The sequence below is a fragment of the Scomber japonicus genome, chromosome 20 (assembly GCF_027409825.1).
Source record: "Scomber japonicus isolate fScoJap1 chromosome 20, fScoJap1.pri, whole genome shotgun sequence".
NCBI classification, from domain to species: domain Eukaryota; kingdom Metazoa; phylum Chordata; class Actinopteri; order Scombriformes; family Scombridae; genus Scomber; species Scomber japonicus.
In genome coordinates this window covers 17810666-17837156 of record NC_070597.1, presented here as the reverse complement: position 1 = coordinate 17837156, position 26491 = coordinate 17810666, and the positions used below count along the sequence as shown (strand labels likewise).

Sequence of the window (26491 nt, the reverse complement as noted above, 5' to 3'; positions counted from 1 at the left end):
ATAAGTGATTTTCTTTTCAGTCATAATCAGCTAATATCAGGACTAGTAATACTATTAATATGTATGTTGGTAGTTTTAAAAGAGTTGTGTACATGAAGACACTTGGACATTTTTATTGAGAATAGGTAAATATGGGCATACAAATTGTAATGTAATGTAATATAGGGTATAGTAAACCAGTAATTTTGCTCTCTTTCCTGCTGTGTCTGTCACTGATGGTGAGGAGTTTTCAGCATCACATACATCATTTAGGGTTTACAATTTACAAGAAAAGAGATTTCTATCTCATGAATCCAAACTGATGGGACACCCCTGTGTGCTGTGGTTGTAGAGTTAGTCTAAATGAGCTTTAAGATGGAAACTTCCCTCATGAGGATGGTTGCTTTTTCTAAATGCTCCAATCATAATGCTGGAGAGTGACATATCCAGTGAGGTTACAGGCATTGTACTGAAGTCAATTATGGAAATATGTTTGCAGGAAAATAAACCAGAGATCCCATTTGAGTGGTATTGTGTAAATGTCTTGTGCAAAACCTTTGTTTCAAAAGCCAATGACTGTTGTCTTTGACTCACAATTTTATATCCAGAATTCTGCAATTAGTGGGAGAATTTAAAGATCATTTGTCAGAGTAGTAAATTGAGGTATGGATAGACGGACAACTGAAAGAATGAAGGGATGGATGGAGAGGTGATGCATAAACACAGAGAGTATCAACATGTTGGAGCAATGCCATGTGTCCATGTTAATCCACAACAAGTCTGATCCACTCAGTATTGCCAGAGCTGATTAGTCAGTGCAGTTTAATAAGAGCTAACCTATAGTGATGTTGGGAGGAGGCTGTAAAAACAGTCAGGGCGTGACTGTTGCACCCGGAGGTGGCCAGATGTGTTAGGGGCTCAGTGTCAGGCAGAGAGATTAAGGTCACACTGTCCTGGTTGGATTAACGCCAGGTGCTACATGATGCTAATGGGTTGGCAGTGCCAAGCAGAGCGAAGCCATAGGTAGGCTGGCAGATGTCGACACAAGGCTTTTATGTTTGTGCCTGGCCCCTCCCTCCTCACGGCTCCCTGTCCCCTAGCCAACTTTGCTCGATTCAAACAGATGAGTGATGATATAAGAGGTTTGGTGGCAGCAGCTGAGGTTACAAAAGAGGTCGAACTGCCTCAATGTCCCAACCTAGAGAGTTAACCTTCCTCTATCTTACTCTTTCTTTGTCTCACTCACACACACATCCAATGACTGTCGCTACTCGATTTAAAAAATTAATGTTTTATTCTAATACAAGGAAAAAGACTTACCAGCTAGGTGCTATAAATGGATATACAGCAGGTGAATACAAACGCCTGAACAATCTAATGTAATCCAATGCAACAGACCTAACACTTTAAGATCATAATATTCAGTTTTATGGATGTATTACTTCAGTTTTATCTTTTATTATATAGATGTTCATGTTGTTGTTTCCACACAATTGAGAAGCAGGCAATCAAAGACAGAGAGGCTGCAGTAAGGCTGTTTGAACTGTTAAAATAAATATGTTCTTCAGCTGTTAACAAAAACAAAAAACTGGAAAAGACAAAAAAAATGAGAACAATAGAAAAGAGGGTTAGGGTTTATATGATCATCTGGAGTTATATGATATTTTCTTATTATCAACAATTTTATGAAAAGATTGAAACCAACAATAATTAACTGGTCTGTCAATACTTCCTGTGACTTGCCCATGTGACACTCAGATGAAATCCTATTGGTTCCTATTGATTGCATAAATCTTTAAAAATGACTTTTTTTCTTCTTTTTTCCTAAAACAGTTGGACACTGTAGATTATAGCAAATATAACCAAACAGTAGTGAATTTATCAGGGACTATTTTTAGTGGTGGATTAATACACATGTGGTGCATTGTGAGTTTTTACAGCAGCAGCACTGTTTATGTTGGATCGACTCTAAATATCATAATAAACTGCAGTGCCCATGTTCATTTTAATAACGGTGTATGGCACCCGGTGCAACGGTGTGGCTCTTAGCTGTGTTTTTAAATCTTGTTTGGACAACAGTATCATGCAACACAAGAGCAAAAGAGGACAGTGAAGGCAGCACAGCGGACACTGAACTGGCCGAGCAGGCAGGCAGACAGCAGGCAGGACGGCTCCTCCAGGGAATTGCTGGAAACGGGAACATGAGTCCACATTTCTAGACAGTGACTGGCCTAGTTTCAGGAATACAGTCCATGCTCTCTGTCTCTCTCGCTCTTGTTCTCTCTATTCTCTCTCTTCTCTCTCTTCTCTCTCTTCTCTCTGTTCTTTTGCTCTCTCTTCACCAACACAGTGGAGCAGCCAAACAAATCATGCAAAGTTAACATCAAAGTTTGCTCTAAAAGGTCACCGGATCTCTCATAGAACAGCTGACCTCGGTGCTGCCAGAGGGAGGAGGTGAGCAGTGGGGTATTTTTTTTGGGGGGGGGGGGGGGGTTTCTAGATGTCATTACTTTTTTTTTTGTATTTCATATTTTATCCTCTCATTCCCTCATCCCCTGACCTACCACCCCTCCATCTACACATCTCATTATTTTTTGATATCCCCCTCCTTTCCCATCCCTCTACGTCAACCCCTCGCTTCCTCTCTTGTCCCCACTTTTAAGGACACGGGCTTGTTGGAGTGGAAAGCCGGCCTGTCGCTTGATATTATGGCCAACATAGGACCAGTGGAGTGACACAAGGTGTGCAGAGCCAAAAGAATTCTAACAAAAACCGAACCAGACAGCATTAGCTCTCTTTCTCTCTCTTTCTGTCTTGCCTCTCTGTCCATCCCTACCTCATCTCTCAGAACTAGAACAAATGCGGACATGCTTAGAGCGAGGAAAGGAAGTGACGGAGAGTGAGTTAGAAAGGAGGAGAAAGCCGATACAGGGGGAGGAAGGGTAGAAAAAGAGAGAATGAACGAGCTTTTGGAACGAACCGAAATCCAGTAACAGGTTTAGTGAAAAGACATAAAAACTCCAGAAAGGTTGCTTAGAGACTTACACAATTATATGGAGCATGTCTAGTTGGCAAAAGAGGATGATGGGTCAGAGAAGGGGAAGAGAGGACAACAGGTTTGTTCATTTGTTAATCCTCTAAAGCCCCCTACCTCTGATCTGTTCATCCCAATCTTTCGCTCCAGTAGAAAGCCACCTCCCCTCTCTCTACTCTATGATAAGATTTCCCTGGAGAGAGTCAGCTGGTGCCGCTCCACCCCCACCACCTCTCTTTTTCCTCCATTCCTCCTCTTTTTCCTCTGTTTTAACCCTCCTCTCTGTCACTTGGCTAGTCATTCCCTATGCCACCTTTGCCATCATATCACTCAGTCTTACGGCACTGATGTGTGAAAAGCACAGGGGGAGAAACCTCCACTACGGGGCCTCTTAAATATTCAAGGTCACTGCACGACAAAGCGTATGCTGCAACGCGTGCAATGTTTCACAAGGCATGTGATGTTTTGTAATATTTGATGTGCTTCCCTGCAAATCTGATACTGTGTGGTTGTGTGTGTGTGTGTGTGTGTAGGGAGGGGGGTGTATGTGTGTGTGTGTGTGTATGAGCATGTGTGCAGTTTGCAAAACAGGATGACCTGTGGACAGGGTGTGTCCTATATGACAGTGTTTACACTCGTTTCGATTTTCTGTTCTAACATCATCGCTCTTTCATAACACATTGTTGACTAATGTGCCGTTTGTTATATAGTTGTTATTGCACATCTGACATCTGGGGAAAACCTAGAAGTCAAAGGCGTTGATTGAGTTTCATAAACTCAAAGATTAGATTTCTGTTTCTCAGCCTCAGAAGAGAAAGTAACTGAAGTTTTCACCTGACAACAACAGTATAAATTTGAATCTTCTTTGCTTCAGGCTAAACTTTTGTCTCAATAGCAGGCCTTCTTCACTGAGCAAAACGGAAACCAAAGATAATATGATGCAATAAAAAACAGACTGCTATCTATCACAAGTGATGGAAAAGATAAAAGACTCACTCACATTCACCTATTTCGACACACATTGTGAATGACAGTGATGTACGGTCTGCGGCCATCAGCCAAGCTAACATTGATCAGGACTGGCTGTCCAGCTCACCACCAAATCAATCATGTGTATTGATCCAACACCATGGGAAGAATGTATGTATGTGTGTGTGTGTGTGTGTGTGTGTGTGTGTGTGTGTGTGTGTGTGTGTGTGTGTGTGTGTGTGTGTGTTTGTGTGTGTACATATACATTGGGGGATGTTTGTTGTTGCGGCCTATAAAGAATATGATATTACTGTAAGGTTAAAATTAGAGGAAAATCAATGCTGATTTACAAGGTTGCAAGGCTTGAGGAGCACAGCAAAAAAAAAAAAAAAAGAGTCTGTTCTCCACTTACTCAATAAAACAGCATGAGCTATGCAAGGCCTTCAGTTAAGATACTTCTCGTGCACACATGAATAGATCAAGGCTGAACCAAGGTCCTTATACAGTATATTACATGTTATTTAACATTATTTTCCTACTTATCTCTGCTTTCTTATGTTCAATGAATAATTAAGGAGTAAAACAATGCCTTACAAGATTTTGAAGGGTAAGTTTCAGTGGGAATTTTACACAACATATTTAAAAGGAAAAACAAAAAACCATGAAAATCTGGAATTATTAAAAACAAAAGTGTGTTAAGAGTTCTTCTGCCCGTGGGAGCGTTATCTTCATAGCTGCTGTGAGGCCTGTTGTTGCATCCAGTATTCCAAGAGCGAAAGAGAAGTGGAGGCTGGCTGTCTTCTTTGGATCTTGTAAGGTCAGGAGAAGTCAGTAAAATATCAACACAAATCAAGTGTTGGCAGTTTAATAGTGACTGAAAAAGCACTGGGGGAAAAAAAACTCAATTGAGCTATGAATACGCACCATTTCATTGGATCTTGTAAGGTCACAAGACAGGGTGGCTGTTGCCGTCGGGAACAGCTCTGTGAATTTGCACCAAACAAATAAAAATTCTACATAGTCTTAAAAGGAAAAAGAAAACCATTTCATCGTATCATAAAATGAATATTCTGCTTCTGTATCAAATATATTAAAATGTTGCAGCATTCCCTTCAGATTCTTTGAGCCTGATGGATTTTAATCCGCATAAGCACCATTTGGCCCACGCCATCATTCGTGAAGCCCATTATGCCACATACCAGCGTCTTCTCATCAAAGAAGATGTCTCTGGATGTCTCTTAAGACAGTTTGCTTAGCTGTGGGCCATTTGCATTCAGCCTACAGCTGCTTGAGAGTCCAACCCTGAGGGAGTCTGCTTGGAGTTCACTGACCTCAACTCTAATGGCACAGGAAACAAGCAGAGACTATGACTGTCAACAATTGCCAATCTGTTCCTTTCATTTCAGTTTTTGGTATTTCATTTGGGATTTATTTTAGTTTGGTTCATTCGCAACATATTCTAACTGCCCTCCAAAGATAAGGTGGTGTTTGATTGTAGAATTGTTGCAAATATGAAGGGTTAAATATACCTTGTCTATTATGAGACAATATGTTATGAATAGTATTTCAGTAGTGTATTCCTTATTTTGCCAGACTGGGTACATTAGTCCCCTGAACCCATCTTGATAACACTTAACTTAAAAGCAGTGTGTAGTTTTACTGGGGCTGGGAATTATATCTATATTATATTATATATATTGTCCCATGGTGTAAGCTGTTCTATTATCTGAGTTACAATGTTACAATAATGTCGCAATATCGATAATAGGTACTTAGTCTAAAATATTGTGATATTTGATTTTATCCATATCAGCCACCTGTGTTTTACCTTTATCTAGTAAAGTGATTCTTAAAATAACAAAATAGTAACAATAAATGGAACTAGAAAATATTTATCATATATTACATTTCATGCTAAATACCCTTGTAAGTCTCTTTGGTAATGGTTTATTTCAACCAATTACTATATTTTATGTTTTATTTCCTTCTTGGTACATTTATTCGTCCCCTTTGTTCATATTCAAAGTCTCAAGAGAGATGCTCTCTAGTTTAAATCATATCCCCTCTTTAGCATCAGATCGAAGGCGATTGGACAAATCTACACATGTGCCACCAATCCAAATCATTTCACATCTGCTGCCTGTCAGACAAGGAGATGAATGAGAGAGGAGGGGTTAAATATCCCAACATGCTGAATGACAAGCACCAGAGAGAGTAATGTGTTATTAGAAGAACTGGCAACAAAAAAGAGTATGTGTTTTGGCTGGAGATTGTGAACACTGATCATCTTGCCTCCCATCTGAAACAGAGATCAGAGGAGATAAAGAGGAAACAGAGAGCAAAAGAGAGAGTGAGAGGAGGAGAAGAGCCATACCCCCAGGACCTGTGCATGTTTTCAGACAGTACTTTTACCACAGCTTGTCCCAAAAGAGCGGACGATGTTTGACATATACAAAGTGATAAAAGGCAAGCAAATAAAGAGAAATGTATGTTATGGTGGGTGGGATAAAGGAGAAGAGGAAGAATATACAAATGATGGCATGCTGGTGGAATGAAGAATACTCCTGCTCCTGTTATCTATCAGGGGAGAGGAGACGAAGGCAGAGTGAGTATCACACTGGGACCAAAACATAAAAATCAGATGGAGGGAAAAGAAGGGGTGGGAAGAGGGGAGGGGGGGCACCAGACCTCCCCCAAAAAACGATTGGAACATCAGCCTGCCTTTATGGTTTAAGAACAATGTCCTGCATTCTTTCCATTAACCGCAAAACTGCACGGCACTTACCCTTCTGTGTACACACACTCTCTCTCTCTCTCTCTCTCTCTCTCCCTCTCTCTCTCTCTCTCTCTCTCTCTCTCACACACACACACACACACACATACATGCACAGAGGCATTTGCACACGCCTCCTCCAGAACACATAAATGCAGGCGTCCTCACACACATGTTCATGCACATAGGTGAACACATGCACAGAGGCAGACCTTTTCTGCTTTAGAAAAAAGGCACATTACACATGAAAGGATGTGGTGGTGGGGAGGGGGAAGGGCATGGGGCTGGCAGGGGGGGTGGCTGTTCAGAGTGTGTGTCTTTTTATCAGGTGAAGGAGAAGCAGGGAGGGGGCGGTGTAAGATTTATCTGCTGCCTTCGGAAAACTTTGACCCCAGAGTTGTAAATCTGTCAAAGGAGTCTAGCCAGCTCAACAGGAAACACGAAGAGGAAAGAGGGGTGGGGGTGGGGGGAGGTGGTGGTGGTGGGGGGGGGGCAGGATTGCAGGGAGGAGGTGGGGAGGGGTGGGCACACCCATAGGCTCAACCATTTCAAAAGAGGCACTTTTCAGAGTCGGGGGAGTGTGGGGTGTCCCCGCCATGTTTACAATCCTGAAACTGATCCCTCACAGCCGGCGAATCTCCCTCCAACTTTACCCCCCGTCCCGTTACTCCCTCAAAAAAAAACAAAAAAACAGTTTAACTCATTCACACACAGAAACAATGCAAGAAATTACTGTTTTGATATGTGAGTATCAGTCTGCACTTGTAGCATGTGTCATTTGAGACGGAGGTTCCAGTGATCTTATGGAGCTGGTTTCACATTTTGGGTCAAAGCTAGCAGAATCAGTTTCAATACCACTGATAACACAATCCCAGTGTTGTTTATACTGACATGCTGTCAGACAACTACATGTCTATTCAATAGCTTATTTGTATTGAGGCTCTTAATAAAGATGCCCAAGAAGTACCATCTGTTTCAGCGACAATTACTTCCCTTCATCACATCATATTTTACACTGGTGCAGTTGTCTGAATAGAATTAGATGTCAATGGTTGTGTTCTTTAATTCAATGTTCAATGTTCAAAGTTTCAGGACAGGTGGAGAATGTTTCAATGTGGACAGAAAACTTTTAGAAAATAACACTGTGACACTTAAAATAAACTGAAGGTTTACACAAATGGCTATATCAAATGGAGCTGTGATTGTGAACATTGCCAATGTCTCCTCCATCTACATCAGGTTAACAAGCAAGACATTTTTATATACACACTAGGAGAGATCATGCCTTTACTTACCGTATAGCAACCACAAATAATGATGCAGCATAGAGCTGATTGAGGAAGTGTTGCACAGTATTTATGTACTCCTGATGGAGTTTATTTTCAAGAGTTCAAATTTGCCCTCCGGTCATGAATTGGAAATGACAAAACAATCAAGGATTCATTCGCTTTGCATTTAACTCAACACAGCGTTCACAAATACAAAAAGTGATGTTTGAATCCACATGCAATACATCTTCAAAAGGATTACTCAACCCAACATTTCTCCACTGGGATAAGTGTGTCCAGTCTGTCCTGTGTGTCCCGTACTATGTGCCTGGGCGATTGGACACGCTTGATGGGGACTAAAAGCGTCTATTACTGAGCCCTGGGAAACCCCAACACCTTGGCACAGGGTGGCACGCTGTCACAGGCTGCCCTGGGAACAGCTCAATTAGCCACCTGGCCACTGGCTCCCTGTCACAAGACTGAGCTTTCCGGCCCATGGGCAGAGGTGCAATGGGTCAAGAGGATGGGATGTTTTTTGGCAGCCAGCTACACACGCAAGCTTAAGGGAGCTCCTTCCTTACCTCTGGGTATTGTTTTTTTCTTTCCTTTCATCATCCGTAAACTGTTTCTATTACTGGGGTACTGGCATAAGAAATGAGATCATCCAAGAGCTATTGTTCACCACTCGCAGCCCACACCTTCACATTGCATTGCTTCAACTTAAATCACAAGAGAAAACAGTGAGAGACAATGAGAAGGCTGAGCTATTGTGTCAGGGAGTTCATTCACAAATTGCAAAGAGACAGTTTTGAGGCTACAGTGTGAATGTGTAGGAGCATATCTGGATTGCATGCAAACAGAGCTGTGAAGTCGCAGACAAAGAAACCTCAAGAGCATGTGAGGTGTGTTTTTGTCTGAATTAGCATGGAACGTCTACCCACTAACAAACAGGAGCTGGTGTGTGAGAGGGCACATGAGCTCAGTCTATTTCTGCATGTGCATGTGTGCATATATAGTAAGTATACAAATGACAAAGAGTCCAAACAAGGGCATAGTGAGTCTGTGCCCCAGAAAGATATTGAATGCACGCACACACACAAACACACACACACACACACACACACACACACACACACACACACACACACACACACACACACACACACGCACTTCTCACATTACTGTGGGTGAGGGTTTTTTTCATGCTTTCGTTGAGTGAAAGAGAGATAGAGAGGTGTGAAGCCTCAGTCACGCAATGCCTCTCTGTTTGACTTGTGTGTGTGTGTGTGTGTCTGTGTTCTGTGCACCATGGCACCAAATTAGGTATCTATGTTGTGGTTAGCTAGTGAGTGCAACTACACGTATAAAAGGTGACAATGTTGAGAGACCTGAACACAGGAAGTTCCTGTCACCACCCTTCCACACTGAAAAACAAATCTGCACAAAAAAAAAAAAAAAATCTCTACGAAAACTACTTCTTGTCACAGGTCTGAAAATATCATTAATTTACAACATTGCACTCAAAGAACAACCAACTAGAGCTATCTATATAGATATATACATACATATATACATACATATATAAGCAGTCCTGCAGACACGTGTGCATGTGTTGGCATGGGGGAGGTACAGAGGGCATTAGAGGCCACGTTTGGAGAACTTGTTATGGTAACAGATACATGTGTGGTTTTATAGAAGGGGAAGTGAAAGCTGAGGGCCACAGCTGTTCATGTCTAGAAGGCCTCATCTATGCTAGCAATAAGGGAAAGGAAGTGAAGAGCAGAAATTGCCCATGTGCCACAGTTATCTGAGTGTTACAATCTGCCATGAACGAGAGTCTAACTGTGCATGTTATTGGCGCCGGTGCCAGCGAGACACAATGGTCAAACTTCTGTTTTTCAGCCCTTTTCCTCTTCCTTGGTTAGCACTTGTGAGAGAAACACACGTTTAAAATTCAAAATCAGATATGAAAATAATTCTAGTGCGGACGGCTTCATCCTGGTTTTGTATGCTGGTAAATTGATCTGCCTCGACTATAAAAGGTCATTGTTACGACACATAGAAACCATTTCCTCCATTAACTTATGTGTCATCTGTATCCTCATAGGTCACAATGACTACTAGTTTGAGTTCATTTAAGGATGTTTTGATTAATGAATAAATGAATGGAATCTTTTGTATGTCGTCCTTAAAGCCCCGGGTGACGTTTGAGTAAATGTGCAACAATCCTAGGAAAAATTTATCAAATAACTTGAGTTATCACTACTTGAAGTTTAGTTTTTTAAAAACCCAGCTAATATGCTTCACCAGGACAGTGTGTGTATACAGCAACCAAACAACCCACCAATTTACATCACATTTTGAATTCAAATGCTGTCAAATTCTGATTGCTACACTTTTTCCAACGAAGCTCACAACTTCAAACTAGCTTGAAAATCACAAAAAGGAACATAAATACATTTTTGTGAAGTGCCCAAAAAATATTGGAAGCTAATAACTAAAAGCTGATTTAGAAAATATGGCTTCAGGGCCTTTAAGATGAGCTAAAGATCTTACAGTATATGAACACAATGAAACATATTAGCATCTTGTATTTTGATGGTCACTTTGCCATCGGTGACTGTAGAAAGTCCTGAATTACTACAATGCTAGTTAATCTTTTTTATTGCAGCTTTAAAACAAATCTGAATCTACGACAAAATCTCAACAGAGGAAGAAATGAATAACAGGGGACATTAAAAAAGTTATAAAAATTTTTTTATAACCCTCTTCAACTTGACTAAAGTGGTTGAATCTGGGCTAAAACAAACTCAAAAAGAGGATAAGCCTACTCATTGGAAAAGAAAACATCTCCTCTCACCAAACTATTGTTTAGGTGCTATTGAGCCAGACACTTCTCCAGCCACCCCAGTGGAGCAAGTGGAGCTGTACTGTGGCCTTTCTTAGGTGTTGAGGTGTGTGTGATTGTAGGCCGAGTAAAAACAACCTCGACTAGCATGCTCACATTTGAAAAATCAGCACAGAGTAGTGGAGAGAAGTGGAGGTGAAGGTTGTTTTTGGCTTGAACCCAAATACCCCCACACTTCACCTCCCCACGTTCCCCCTTACTCATCTCACAGACTCCCACTCTGAGCCCTGAGCTCCAGTATGAAATCAACATTGGGCCTGCAGGAAATGAGAGATCTCCACAGGAGATAGAGGAGGGAGGGAAGGAGGAGGAGGAGACAAAAGAAAAACAGCGGAAAGAACCATAGATTTGACTTTTGGCATCCAAATGTCCGCTCTTCTTGTCATGGTCCCTCTCCCTTTTCCTTTATCTCCTCCTTTCCTTGTCTTTCCATCTCTCTGTCTCTGTCTCAATGAACATCTGCTTGGTGTGTGTGTGTTCATGCGTGCAGCTGTGCCTGCGTCGATGTAGTGAGCTTGAAGGGCTCGCCTTATGAAAGGCTCGGGGCTTGTTGTTCTTTCCTGGCACAGTAATTCGCTGGCTAAGCCAAGAAAGTGGACAAGCAGCGAGCTATTTCAACGGGGCCTTGTTTTTGTTGTTCCACGCACAAAGACAACATGACCTCAGGTGACCCCACTGAGCTACTCGCTGGCTGGAACACAGAGAAGTGCTCAAGGTGTGGGAGGCAGATCATGGCACAACCATGCAGCGCTCCAAACACAGATGAATCCACGCTCTGCTCCAAATGTTTCACTTGAAAACACGAGAGAGGCCACTTTAAGAGGCGCTGTGTCAAATGTACTGCACAGGGAAGAGGGGGTACTTTGACTTTCTGCATGTGCACAAAAGTGTGCATAAAAATGTGTCTGTGTCTCTGTGTGCAGACACAGATAAGCGAGACAGACATGGACACACACACACTCATACACAGAAAGGGGTGGGGTAGCAATGAGGGGCTCGGTTAATGGCTTTTAAATTTCCACTGAGTGAGTGACTTACAACTGTGGAGGAGCACAGCTGTTCCTGATTTGGGGAACAAAGAGGGGGGAACGGCAGCGATCTGAGAGACTGGACCGGGCTGCTCTCATTTAATGGGCTAAAATCTCCCAGGAATGACACAGATGTGTGTGTTTGTGTGCATTTGTGTGTGTCCACACTTGCTTGCAAGTATCTGTGGTCATCCTTCATGTACTTACTTTACTGTGTGTAATCTCTTTTGTGTGCATGCATGTGCATGTTTGTGCATGTGTGTTCTTGTGCGTAGGAGGCTGGGAGGGCAACAGGATACGTCTGCATCTACAGCCATAGATTACAGCCGCAGAGCAAGCGAGAGCAGACTTACGGCTCTACAGAGCTGAGCGATAGTGAAGGTCAGCTCATTTGGGAATAAACCAGAGAGCTGGAGAGGAGGGGAAGGAGGGAGAGGAGGGAGAGGAGGCTCAGATGCGTGAGATTTAATGCAGGGAGAGAGGAAGGGAGATGAAGAGCGAGAGAGAAGGAGAGAGGAGATTAAGGCCAGAGCTCATCTGAGCATGTCAATAAGAGTTGAAAAATCTAACGTCAGCCAGGTGGAAAAAATCCAACTCGCTTTGATCAAAGACTTTCCTTCTCAGGCAGACAACAACGCAGCACGTTTGAACGTTGCCTGCCATGCTTCTTGATGTCAAACTTTTTATAGTGGAGTTCCATCGCTTGAAATACTGCTTCCTGACCCCCCCACCCCCCCACTCACACTCACTCAAACACACACTCGCCTTCTCCCCTCCAAGCTGTGCTTTGTTTCCTGCCGCTGGTGAACGTAGCTCTTTTCCTTGGAGGCCCCCTCGCTGCACTGCAGCCTTGTAAAACATAACAGGTCAGCGTCACATGACTGAGGTCTAGGACACTGAAGGCTGGGGCCAACCCTCTGCCGCGCAGAGCAGGAGTTGGGTGTCAAAGTACACATGGGTGGGGCAGCGTAGAGGGAGAAAGACAGAGACTGACAGCAGACAGAAAGAAATAGTGAGAGTGAAGGCAAGAATGGAGGGGAGGGATAGAAAAAATAAAGAAATACAAAGAAAAGTAAGAGACGGAGGAACAAATGTTAGCAGTAAACCAATAATTCTCCCAAGAAGCTGGATGTGCTGAAAGAATGTTATTTCCATTTATCCATCTCTCCCTCCCTCCATCCCTCCCTGAAGAACACCCCTCTCAACTCTCATCTATTGCCTCCTCCCAAAAAACTTGTTTCTTCTCACCTCAGGTCTGAGATGCTCAGTCACCCATAGACTGATGCAGATGTGAATGAGCCTCCACACCCTCCTCTTCCTCTCTCCACCCATGTTTCACTGAGTGATCAGAGCTGACATACATATGGAACACACTCATCCTAGTAGCACTCAAAGCAGAGGGGGGAGGGGAGAACATGCCCACGTTCACACGCACATACACACACGCACACACACACACACACACACAGACATATCGGCGTGTGCACAAGCAGACCTATCAATCTCTACACACACAATAGATTCACTTTAGGTTGTATGTACTGTTATGAATTTGCCTCATCAATCAAGTTTCAGTAACCCTCTGTTACCTCCCAATTCATATCTCTCATTTTGTTGGTTTCTATTTCCTTATAATTCAGCCTCTCATCTCATCTTGTACACCTCTTACCCAATCACCCTCGCTCTCTTGTTTTTGCGCTAAGCACTTGGAGTGTGTCCCCAGTGGTCTCCAGCTTTATAGGAGTCCTGTCACACTAATAGATTTCACCTTCTCTGATTTTCTCTCTTGCTGTCACCCACCCCACCCTCTCTCACCCCTCTTTCTCATCTGCTGCCCAGTACAGGCATGAGTGTCTCTCTCACCACAAGCTACTGTAGCTGAATGTACTGGGGGGGGGAATCAAATATCTTTTGCTGTTTTATTTATTTCCAATGGCAAACATGTCCGAGTATAAGTTTTAATTATTCAAAAGTGAGCTCACGGCTTTGCTCAGAGGCTGATGCTGCTGCTGTCCATTCAAAGGCTGTAAAATATAGCAGCAGAGTACACATTTCATTGTGGTGATCTGTTAATATGGCATTTAAAACAATGCAGTCAGCAGTGGGAAATTAGGGGAAGAAAACATGTAGTTACAGTATATTTACACTTCCTGTTTTGCACCTGAAATCAGTCAAGCACATTTCAATTTCCGTCCAGTGGGTTACAATATAAAAAGAAGCAGGACTCATTAGTTTGTAATTATGCTAATGTATAAGAATTATTGTATTATTGTATCAGTGCTACACGAATTTACATTGAACAACTGTATTCATACTCTTTGGGTTTTGTACAGTCTGTGCAATGTTTCCTGTCAATATAAATGCTTTTATCTCTGTATGTATATCTGTCCTTCACTGTCCACTTAAAGTATGCAGAAGTTGGTCAGATTGAAGCCTGCCTGCGTCACAGTTTGACAGCCTGACTTTGTGCGTCTCTCAGACCTGTGTATCAAAGTGTCCTCTGGAATTACCTAACCCCACCTATCCTCCAGTCCCCCCTCCCCCTGCTCCGTCTTGCTCATCCCGCATGTCACATCACATTTCCCAGGCAGCCACAGGAAAAGGGCAGAGGCCTTATGAATTGATGTGGGTCGCTTACAAGAGCATGGCCAAGACAAGGACACACACACACACACACACACACACACAAACACACACACACACACACACACACACACACACACACACACACAAAGTTGAATCAAGAATATGAGAATATGACACTGTACAGACAATGTCCTTCACCTGCTTTCATGTGAGCATTGCTGTACAGTCTGAACTGCAGCTTCAGTGTCTACTCTGCACACACTATGTTTTATCACATATGTGTGCATGTAACAACCTGTTCCTTCCTACAAATACACACACACGCACGTTACCTTGCCTTTGTCACACTTACCGAGCTATGGCAATAATGCAGTGTTACACCACATGGAGCCTCAGTAGCTTTGGGAAGGGAGCTCTCCCTGTCAGTGACCTGAGAACAAGCTGGGCAATGCCGACACCTGTTGGTGGATATGATACATTGTTCTGCATTGGGAGCTATTTCAGAGAATGTATGCGATGAATAACCAGTGATATTGAGTGCATTCATCATCCACTGACAGCAAATTCACAGAAGAAAATTGACATTAGCTCATAAACATCTATCACGGGCCTGCATGTTCTGCAGCACGTGGATGAATCAAATGCAGAGGAGCAGAATTATGATATTATCTATGTTTTAAATTTTCACCCTTCTGATTTTACACCTACTCGTTTTCTGTCACTGTCTCTCTATCATCAACTTTCTCATGGTGTTTCAGTGCTTCTTCGTGACTCCTGTTACTCCTGATTTATTCCTGTTCCTCACAGCCAGCACAGTCTTTTATATGTCCAGTTAGGCAATTCTCTCCCCTATTTGGTTAATGGAGAGCATGGAGGGAGGGAGGGAGGGGGGTTCTGGTGTAAAGGGAAATCCCAGGAGCCTCTGAGGCCTGCTTCATGCCCACTGGACTGGAAGGGAGCCAAACTGTAGCCTTCACCAGGCTTCACAGTCCCCCCCCATGCGTCCACTGGACTGGAGAAGATCCAAGATGGACACCCTCAGGGCTGTGCTGCTGTGAAATTTACACTATTGTAGATGGAATCTGGAGTTGAAGAGCTCTATAAATGCTGTTTTTGTATATTACAAATGATTGATGTTAGGACAAATTCACATCATATGATAATAATACCTAAAACTGCCTACTTTAAGCTACTTTAAACATCAAATATGACTTAATAGCCTGCGACAAGGACAGATAAATCTTATTACATCAATAATGTATCAGAACCTGATCCATTTTGTGACAAAAGCCTCAGCTCATAGAACAAATATTCCAAGACTGTAATTGCAGCATCATATCAAGCTGCCTGTCCCGCTCAGTGCTTTAGAAAAACGCTCTTTGGAAGAATGGAGCAATTTTTAGAGACTGTGTCTCGAAGCTCAGTGATCCACAATGCTTCTGCATGCAGCCGTCTCCCTGGGGACAGAGAAAAACACAGGATGGAGAGATGGAGGAGGAGGAGGTGGAGAAGGAAGTGCACGTAAGCCCACAGAGCAGAGGAGAGGTGAGAGGGAGAGTGATGCAGAAAGAAAATATAGACAGGGTGTTCAGTCTTAATATAGATTCTTCATGTATAAAAGGTCAAAATGGTGAAGGGAGAGACTAATACTGTCCCTTCTCTTTCCTTCCCTCCAAACCACTCGTCTTTACTATCAAGCACTTGTGTGGAGCGCAGGATGAGGACAGGACTGTTCACAGCCGGCTTTTGCAGAAGGAGAAGGTTTCAGAAAATAACTTTGCTATTAGATTGATATGCTCATTTATCATACTTAGTGTATCACTACAAGAGCAATACTTTTAGTTTTGATACTTTAAGCCATCTGAGTTAGTCAGATAAAGTGGATATCTTCCACAACCGCAATTATTAAGTTTCAAATTTGTCTTGAGCTTTTGTGTTTCCCTGGGTAATGTTTCTCTGCAGTGGAAAAACAGAAAAGTTGAATTAGGCACTAAAAAGACTCTAACTAACTGTGACTAATTTGGACAGATGAGGCTTCATGTTAGCTTCAAATAAATTCTAAGGTACAAATACATTTGTCTCTCATTGCTCACATTGAAAGTGCATTATGAAGGGATCTCTTAATGGCCAGTATAAACAGTAGAAATGATTACAGTGAGAAAAAACAAACCCGTGTCAGTGTTCATTTGGGAACCTTACTGTTGTTTTAGGACAGACTTGGACAACTGTGGAGCCCTCCTTTAAATAAAGGATCTGAATATTTCCTCCACCACTGGTTTAGAATCATATTAAAGTTGTTTCCAGATATACCAATCACCAGTTGATGCCATATAAATTTGTTTGGCAAATGTTTTATTGTTTTATCTTCCTGGATTCCAAATTAAGCTCTTTTGCATCCCAACAACAAACAACTGTTGGATTGTATTGAATAGTCTTTATTGTCCCCAGGGGACAATTTGGTTCACAAGCAGTAGTCAACAAAACCAATATGCATACATAAAAATAAATGAAAAGACATAAATACATATAATAAACATACTGTAGATGTCATCGTAATAAAGTAGCAATGAACTACAAAAGAGGAAGAAAGAGTCCAAAGAGTCATTTATTAAGCAACCCGGCCTACAGCTTGTTTAAGAACCAAACTGCTGAGGGAACAAATGATCTCAGATATCTGTTTGATTTGGCCCTGGTAGGGAACGTGTGCCTCCTCCCTAATGGCAGGAGTTGAAACTCTGCATGAAGAAGGTGTTGAGGGTGCGCCAGGATGGCCTCAGATTTTTGATACATATGCCAAGATCATGCAAGTTAAAGCCAGTGGTCTTTTGGCAAAAACAATCCCTTTCAGCCTTTTTTTGTTCACCAATGCGGAGGTTGCCACTGCACAAGTACTCCTCATATTATCTGTGTCTCAGTGAAGAGTGTGACCTTCCAGGTTTGACAACAGCAAAAACAAGCAAACAAAAAAAAACCTGCTTGCTGTTTGCCAAAAGACCTGTTAATATGTTTACTTAAAGACGGTGGTAACTTTCATGGTTGTTCTTGTTGTGAAATGTCTGTATATGTATGTGTACATATTTGCATATGCATATTGCCTAGTGTAGATACTGCAGTGCAGTAGGGAGGAATATTGTTTTCTTTCTGTCTTCATGTGTATTCAGTATGTCTTATGTTGCTTCTTCATATGTATTAGAAACTTAATGTAATGGAAAATATGCAGCAGGCAAGAAGCAATTCAGAAATGTCCTTGAGCAAGGCACTGAAAACTTTCAGTGGCCAAACACTGGGCAGCACCTAGGCATGAAAATGTGCAATGGTATAAATATGAAGCAGGGTGTTGCATGATAAGTCAACTTTCCCCGGATGCTGTAGCTGAAGGTTAAAAGAAAGTCTTCTGAATTCTCCTATATCAGGATGTTAAGATGAGAAGGTATTTAAATTTCTCCTTGCCATTGTACTTGTCCGGCTTGCACTCACCAGCTGCGAAGTCACAGAGGTCAAGGTTCAAACTGCGATAACTGCAAATGTCAAATGACTCGTCCCCTGCTGTGACTGTCATCTTGGCTCATCGTTTTTGAGAAGCCAACCGGCAGGGGGATATTGAAAGGAAGAGCGAAAGTAGAGGAAAAGAGCTCATCTCAAAGGGCTGGGTGGATGTACATATGGAAATGTGGCGTTGCATAATGGAATATTGCATAATATGTCCCATTTGATACCACGTCACTTAATGATGCACATTAGGACCCCTCGTAATGCTGCTGGCAAGCAGGCAAACAAGGGGGAAGGATTTTGGGGTGAGGTGAAATGAAGGGGGAGGGAGAACATGGTTCTGTCTCCGAGCAGAAGACATGGAGTGACGGAAGTAGACAGCCAATGGGGTGTGGGCGCAGTGTGGCGGAGTGGGAAGTGATGGGGGGAAGGGTGGCAGCGGTGGTGGCTGTGGCGGGTGAGGCTGCTGTGTGTGACGGTGGGTGGGCGAGAGCGTACTGGTATTTCTACCCTGTCACATCGTGTTAGTGTGCAGCCGAGCACGACTGCTGAGCACACCACTCTGGACAGCTCTGCACACACAGAGTGAACACACACACACACACACACACACACACACACACACACACACACACACACACACACACACACACACACACACAGGTTTAAATTCAAAAGGACACATAGTACCTACACTTGAGTGCACACACACTCACCACACGCACGCACACACAGAAATCTCCCACAAGGACATCCAAAACAAGTGAGCACCGATGGAGTTTTGACAAAAAATAGGGCAGAATCTTCATCGTCCAAACTTCACTTCCATCCATCCATCCATCCATCCATGCATCCATCCATCCATCCATCCATGATTATTACTCACCATTAGTGAGTGTAGTTAATTTCCTTTTTTCTTTTCTCACAAAAATGTGCACACTAAATGGAAAAAAATACTGGAAACGGATAAATCAGAAGCAAATGAAGTTTGTCTGTCCCAAAACATTGTGTATTCATGTTGGAAAAATATTGCAACCTGATGTTCTTGGCTCTGCACTTCAGTAACACAGGCAATATCTTGTTTTGGAAAGAAGCTCTTCAAACCCAGATGTGCAGACTGCACAAAGCTACAAATGAACCATAACAATTTACATTACCACAGTCAAACATATTGCCGCACTGAGCGAAAAGAGCAGCCAAGAACCATCATCCACATCAAACAAAGCTATTGTGTCAGCAAGGGCAGAGCAGTCAGCTCATCCACTCTCTGGTCACTGTATACAACATGGCTTAGTGGCCGGAGCCCAAAGGCTTTACACAATATTTTCCTTGAGAAAATGAGAGAAACGGGAGGGAGGGAGAGAAAGTGAGTACGGATGACGGTGCAGCATTCACACTGCGTCCCCCTTCAGGCAGGGAGAACAGGAAGAAGGGGAGAAAGCAGATGGAGTAAGAAGTGAGGGGAATGAGTAGAGGCAGCGAGAATATTTCTCGGTAAATGCTGCATTCACACAGCGCACCCTGTGGCAAGGGAAGGAGAGAGACAGGATGGCACAGATGGATGGTTGAGGAGGAGGTGGAGATACGATGGCGAGGTGTGATGTGCGGTGACCCGAGCTCTTTGGTGACGCCATAAACTTAGCAGCACGCTTCAGTGGCTCTGAGCCAGGAGAGAGATATAAGCTGTCCTTGGCCACCGGCTCTGTGGCTGACTGTGTGACAGGGCAGAGGTCACAAAGTACACACAGAAATGCATAGGGCATTGTAAGCAGCACAGACAGTCACAAAGGTCAGTGTTACATAACTGGACCTGAATATCCTCTGTGCTACAAACACTTATGTTCTCACACAATGCATTCTTGCAAGTTTGGTTTCACATTACGACTAGAGGGACACGTTCACTCCACATTAGACATGTTTAGATGCGTTTATTCGACCTCTGGGGCATTTTCTCACCGGCTTTAGCAGCAAGGTTCTCGCAATTTGCATTCTGTGGTGTGCCATTAGCAGTGAGAGCTTAAAGGAATCATTCAACATTTCACATTGCTTTCTTGCCGTGAGTTAGATGAGAAGATACCACAGCTGCTCTGTCCTAAGGTAACAAAATGCACATCTGAAGATCTCTAAAAGCTAAACTAACGAGATATAATATGTTCATTTGTTCTCATCAGAAAGTTAATTGGCTAAATTTGAAAGAAAGCAAATAAAATATCAAACCACAAACCACATAGTTACTAATCTGTCTCCAGGTAATATACATGTTAAGATCATGATGTATATTCCTGAATACATTTGTGTTAAATCAAATAAGCACAAACCAACTGAGCTTGAGCAAACCTGAGGCTGGTAGAACAGAAAAATAGCATTAGTTGTTTTTAGCAGCATAATATAATGAAAGAGTCCCTAATGGATGCTTAAAGCAGTGGTCCTTCAACTTGTTCAAGAGACCCTAAACTGACACAAATTGGACCATGGACCCCCATTAAATAAGATTTTGTCCAAGGTTCTCAATTTGATGAGACTTTTGCTTCTAAAAATGTTATTACAGAAAGTGTATGAAACCCATGACCAAAACAGCTGAGAACCCTGTAGCACAACCCAAAGAACCCCACAACCACTAGCTTAAAGACAACAGAACACCCAATGCAGATTTTAGGATGAACCACGGTCTCAGTGATTCATTTAGCCATTTGGTGGTTTCTTGTGTATTTCCTAGAAACGACCTATCACTATAAATTCTTGACAAGTTATCAGGAAGGAACTGTGTAATCTGCTACTAAATGGAAACAGTGCTTGACTGGTACACAAACAGATGAGTTGTGCTTGTAAAAGTGTCATTTGTCTTTGTAGTTGAAAATTACAGGGCAAGCATGTGATGTATAGTAATGTTTCTAATATTAAGTGATCATTTACTTGTGTTTAAATAAGGAGCTTTGTCAGTTTGTCCTGTTAATGTTTTAGTCAAATCAACAACCACTTTTGTAGTTGTCATATTTCCAGTAAAACCTTTGAGAAAATGATCAAATTGCAGGGCACATAACAGCTTTTTCATATGATCTTAAACTATCAAGACAAATCGGTCATGGTTATTCCAACTTTCAGGAACTAGGGTTGACCTTATTGGATCACACGTTGCCAGGCAACTTAAACAAGCAGACTTGGGAAAAGTAAACACGCAGCTTCATTTTACTTCATCACATCAAACAGTGATGCAGCAGAGTGAGCTGCCAAGACTATACTTGGACCAAAGAAAGTCAACATGTTTTTTTTTAAATGTCCCTTTGTTAGGTGTTGTCCCTACATGACTCAGTAAATTGTGAGATGCTCAGAGATGTGAAGCTGTCAGTCAGCTAGATGTCTACTTCAGAGAGCCTCCATGGAGCAGACTGGGGATGCAGGTACAGTAGAGAGCACAGGGAGTCCCTGAATGTCTCACTCAAGGTGGAGAGAGAATGGGAGGGAGGAGGGGCACCCACAGAGAAAGATGTTATCACTTCCATCTCCTCCTCCGTGTTGGTGAAAAGGGAGTCGCTGAAAACAGATGACCTACATTTTCTTTGAGGCAGACTTCAGCAGCGAGGCCTCCCTGGATTCAGAAAAGACAGAGTGAAGTACGGAGACTCAGAAAAGAAGAGGAGGAGGTATAGAGAAACAGGCAGGCTTCCAGTTTGACGAGGCAGACATGAAAAGGTGGAGATGCATGCAGACAAAAGGAAACAGGGAAAGTTTTGACAGTAATCCTCCTCGACTCTTCCCTCCTTCCGTCTCCAGTGAGAGAATGAGCGGTTATATAAAACACATCTAGAATTCTGTTCTGTGCACATCAAAGAGCCTGCACCGCTTTGCAATCTGCATATATGATGCGTCCAGGGAACAGCAGGAGGGATGTGTGCGTGTGTGTGTGTGCGTGTGTGTGTGTGTATGTGTGTGTCTCTGTGTGTGTGTGAATTACTGGGAGGAACATTTGAGTCAAAAATAAGCTTCTTTGGAGAGTATTTAGGGTACTTTGTGTTCAGATGAGCCACTCGGATCTGTGCTTCAGTCTTCAAAAGACAATCACCTTTTCTTCATGTGAGCATGCTCTCACTGCAAACACAGCAGTAATCATTAAAAACAACAACAAAAGAAACAGTTGATTTAATTTACATGCAGCTATTAGCATTGTCAAGGTGGAAAGACTGAATGAATACTCCCAATGAATGAATGTTCCCAATCCCCAGGATCATGCTGTGATCCTAAAAAATGAATCCGCTCCTGTAATGACAGGAAAGTGCGGATGCTGTCATCGGGATAATGTGCCTGCAAATGAAGTCATCTTACTGGAAATGAGAACTTCATTATTCAAGTGAGCAGTGTTTCCTGTTCCGTTGCTGCCACCTGCTGCTGACAAAAAGCACTTGGAAGAAGGAGGCAGGGGACATGACGCTTTCATGCAAGGTTACATACTCAGTTTCATGTTGTAAAGTTGATATTGTATGACTCAGTATTCCAAAAGTGATATGATATGTGATACCCAACAACATAAAAAGATGTTTGACGTAGCAGGTATCAATAGGCTCATAGAGGCATAAAACTTTAATGATACATTTCGATGGTATAAAACTATTGGATTTGATGTGATGATACAGTCAGTTTTATTGTATACTTGTTACTATTTTTATAAAATGGAATTATTTCCATACAGAAAGTAGCAACCTTTACTAATGAGGTATGTTTAAGATTTTTTTTTAAATTACTGTAATATGTGTAATAATATAACAAAATTGTGGTAATGTAAAGAAGAGGATAGAGTGTGTGTGTTTTTTAGTCAGCAAATGCATGAGCTGTTTTAATTATTTGTCCTCGGTTATCAAACATATGACAAAATGGAAAGTGATAATGATAGTGAAAATTATATATTCTACGTGCAGCCGACAGTTACATGTCCATAAAGCCTAGGCAACAATGACTTTATGAAATGCCACTGAGCTGGTTTCTGCCACGCTATTTGACAGATTATCTCAAGATATGAGCAACAAACAGAGGCATACTGTGGGAAGATCTGTACGGCATACTTAAGATACAAACGGCTCATTCATAGCACACTTTATTTTAAAACAAGCATGATACTTAACCAGAAATATGCATACATAAGTGCCAAAAAAAAAGAAAAAAAAGAAAAGAAATTTCAGTCATGTCAGACGTGATGAAAGGTGTTTCACATCAGAATCATTCAGGGGACAAATAAACAGGATGAAACATTGTTGATCTTACAAAAGGTCTTAAAGTATGCAGTTTCATTTATGGAGCGCCTGTATGAGTAACCTGGCTCTTCTTGTTCTACAACTGTGACATCTCATGCAGTCTATGTTGGCTCTCTCACAGCCACTTTCAAGTGAGTTATGATTTATTGAAAAGTAAAGACGTGAATTCAAAAATCAGCTATTGAACCCAGCTGATCATAATCACAATATAATGATTGCTACTAAGGGATTTCAATTGTATATGTAAATTAACACAATGTTGTAAGGTTGTAGGGTTGCCAGTCCCCCCCCCCCCCCCCTTTTAAATCTGATACCTGGTTAATAAATAAAATACCAGATCAGTTATAAACCGTTCAAAGGCGCAACTTCTGAGTAGACACATTGTGAAACATTTTCCTATTTATATCATTTCTTTTAGTTACACAGTAAATTCAACCTTTTATCAGAAGACATACTTCATAATTCAAATGGATTTTTCATAATCTGGCAAAGCAAAAGTTGCTCTTATAACTGATAACTAATTAAAGTTCAGTGATTTATGAACCTTTGTTACAACCTATAAACCCTTTCTGAAACTTGTCTTGTTAGTAACCAAGACAACCGTACAACAGTGATAAACATGTCTCTCCCTATTAAATTAACAAAAGACATTGAAAAATCAGTACACAGACGAACCTCCTTAACATTCCTGTCATTATAACTGTCATACCAACTGTCCACACTTTTGATAATTGAGCATTTTGGGAAATACACTGCTTTGCTTTCTTACTGAGAGTTAAATGAGAAGATTGATATTACTTTACAGACATGATAACTCTAATTCTAACTCTTCCAGAAATGTGTAACTATTCCTTTTAAGGACAAATACAGACTACAACAGACCTCTAAAGGTGATTGTTAGCATGAATAGATATCACTATATACATTTGCTGAAAGGTGTGGCATTAAAGTGTCCAGTCAGGGTTTTTTTTTTTTTTTTTTTTTAAACCAAGAAGGAATCATTGTGAAACTTGCTTGTCAGGTGTATTCCAACGGTTTTCCCTGTTTACAATCTGTAATGATTAATCAGAGGAGCAAACCAGTAAACAATGTCTTACATAACTCCATCTTATCAAAACCATCTGTCTTTCCTTGACTTGATTTGACTCCTTATCTTCTGATCTGTCTCCCAAGCATTTCCTTATGATGTCTCCCATTTTTTAAAATAACCTTCATTAATGGTGGGATAGCTATATTGTGTGAAATGCCATGTGGGATTTTTTAAGAAATGCAGCAACAATATTGAAATAAAAATTAATAGTCTCATCATCATATTTGGACATCTCACACCATAAGTGTCCTGCTGCTCACATATTTGCCGTTTCTTGTCTTCTGCCCGATGCTGGAGCCCTTCTTACCGGTGCTGCTCCTCATCGATCCCCCCTTCATCCTCAAGCTTCCCAGTGCACTCTCTGACCTTGCCTTTCCTAGTGGTTTCTTCTCCCCCTCCTCCTCTTCCTCCTCCTCAGCCTCCTCTGTCCTCATGTTGTGATGGTTCTGGCAGTCACAGGAACGATCCGATGTGTAGGGTTCCGAACCACAACAAAACCATTTCGCGGAGCCGTAGAAAAGCTCTACACAGCTGGAAACCGCTGCCAACACTCCAACGCCGAAGTAGAAGTAGAGGAAGACTGTTTTCTCTGCGGGACGTGAGACGAAACAGTCCACTGTGTAAGGGCAAGGAAAGCGGCTACAAGGGAACTGGGGGTTCACAGTGAAACCATACAGAAACCATTGACCCACCAGAAAGCCCACTTCTGCAATTATTCGAAAAGCCACATTGATCATGTACAGTCTTCTTAAACTAAGGGTCTCTCTGTACTCCTGGCTGCAACTTTGGCTGTTTTTGGGGCGGCTGTCCTTCTTGCTATTGTGATGCATGGCATACATGAGGAAAAGCATGGATGGTGTAGCGATGAGGACAATGTGAAAGACCCAGAATCGGTACTGGGAGATCGGGAAGGCCATATCGTAGCACACCTGTTTGCAACCTGGCTGGAGGGTGTTACAGGCAAATTCCTCTTGTTCATCGTCAAATAGATCACTGGCAACGGTACCCAGAATTAGTATCCTAAAAACAAGCATGAGCAGGAGCCAGAAACGACCAAGCATAGGCGAGTGTGCCTGGAGGTTATCAAAGAGTGCTCCGAGGAAGCCCCATTCACCCATGATTGCACCAACGTCTCAGGAATGTCTTCTTGGAAGGGTTTATCCACCTGTTAGTCTCACACCAAGTCTCTGTTTCAACAGTGAAACTAAAATGTGTCTTATTACCACCAGTTTATAACTTATCATGACCAAACCTGCAGGTCAAAGTTTGCTGCACAACATTTTTATGTGCCTTAAATGACAACATCCATGTTCCAAGGTCCCTGAAATAAAGAAACCAAATCTGATTATTACATGCAATCTCATCAATTAAAGCATATCACTCCAAGGAATAAAACAATAATACACACCTATGTTTAAACCCCCCCCCCCATGGTATTTTATAGGTTTAATTTAACATAGCTATACATTTAAAGAGACTGATAAGAAAAACAGCTGATTTCAGAAACCAATCTTGTCTTAATAACTTGTTTAAACAGGCACAAGAAAAATACTGGTTCTTGTCCTCTCATCTGAACATAATGGAAAAAAGCACAACAGGTATGAATGCAGCTTCCATTAATTACAAGCTGATACTTGTACTGGTGTGATACTAAAGGAAAAAGGCTGGTAGAGCTGCTTGCTGGTCTTTCCAAAGAACATAAAAGGACAAGCAAATAAAACCAAGATGACAAAACTGTTATAACCCGAAGGCATTTTATCTACCTTACACAGAGGCATGCGAAACCTGACTCGCCTTCCGATCAGCGTTTAAAAAATCCTGTTCCTGCTCTTCTGCTACTCAAATAAACCAAAAGGAAGATTTAAACAAAAATGTGTGGTCATGATCAAAAATGCTATTCCTCTCACATGTTCTCCAAATGTGACTGAAGTTTGTCACTGGTTCTAATTGAGAGGGCGGCAACAGTTCAGGAAATTCCTGCCACGTCCTAATCTGTACCCATCAAGAGTCCCAGACAAAACTGATGTTGACTCAAGAGAGGCGAAGTCTTGATGAGCATTTCAAACAGCTTCCTAAATGGCAGGATGTACCACTAAGCTGTACCAGTTTCCCCAGTCACAAGGG

The 26491-nt window shown here is 42.0% G+C and overlaps 1 protein-coding gene across 1 annotated transcript; it reads right to left on the bottom strand.

Moving 5' to 3' along the window:
• Window positions 1-19425: 19425 nt before the first annotated feature.
• On the bottom strand, window positions 19426-25485 carry LOC128381155 (gap junction delta-3 protein-like). The gene is made up of 2 exons (XM_053341106.1): window positions 24607-25485; window positions 19426-19746 (listed from the first exon to the last, which is right to left on the bottom strand). The coding sequence occupies exons 1-2, from the start codon at window positions 25483-25485 to the stop codon at window positions 19426-19428; spliced, it is 1200 nt and encodes a 399-aa protein (XP_053197081.1).
• Between the last annotated feature and the right edge of the window lie 1006 nt (window positions 25486-26491).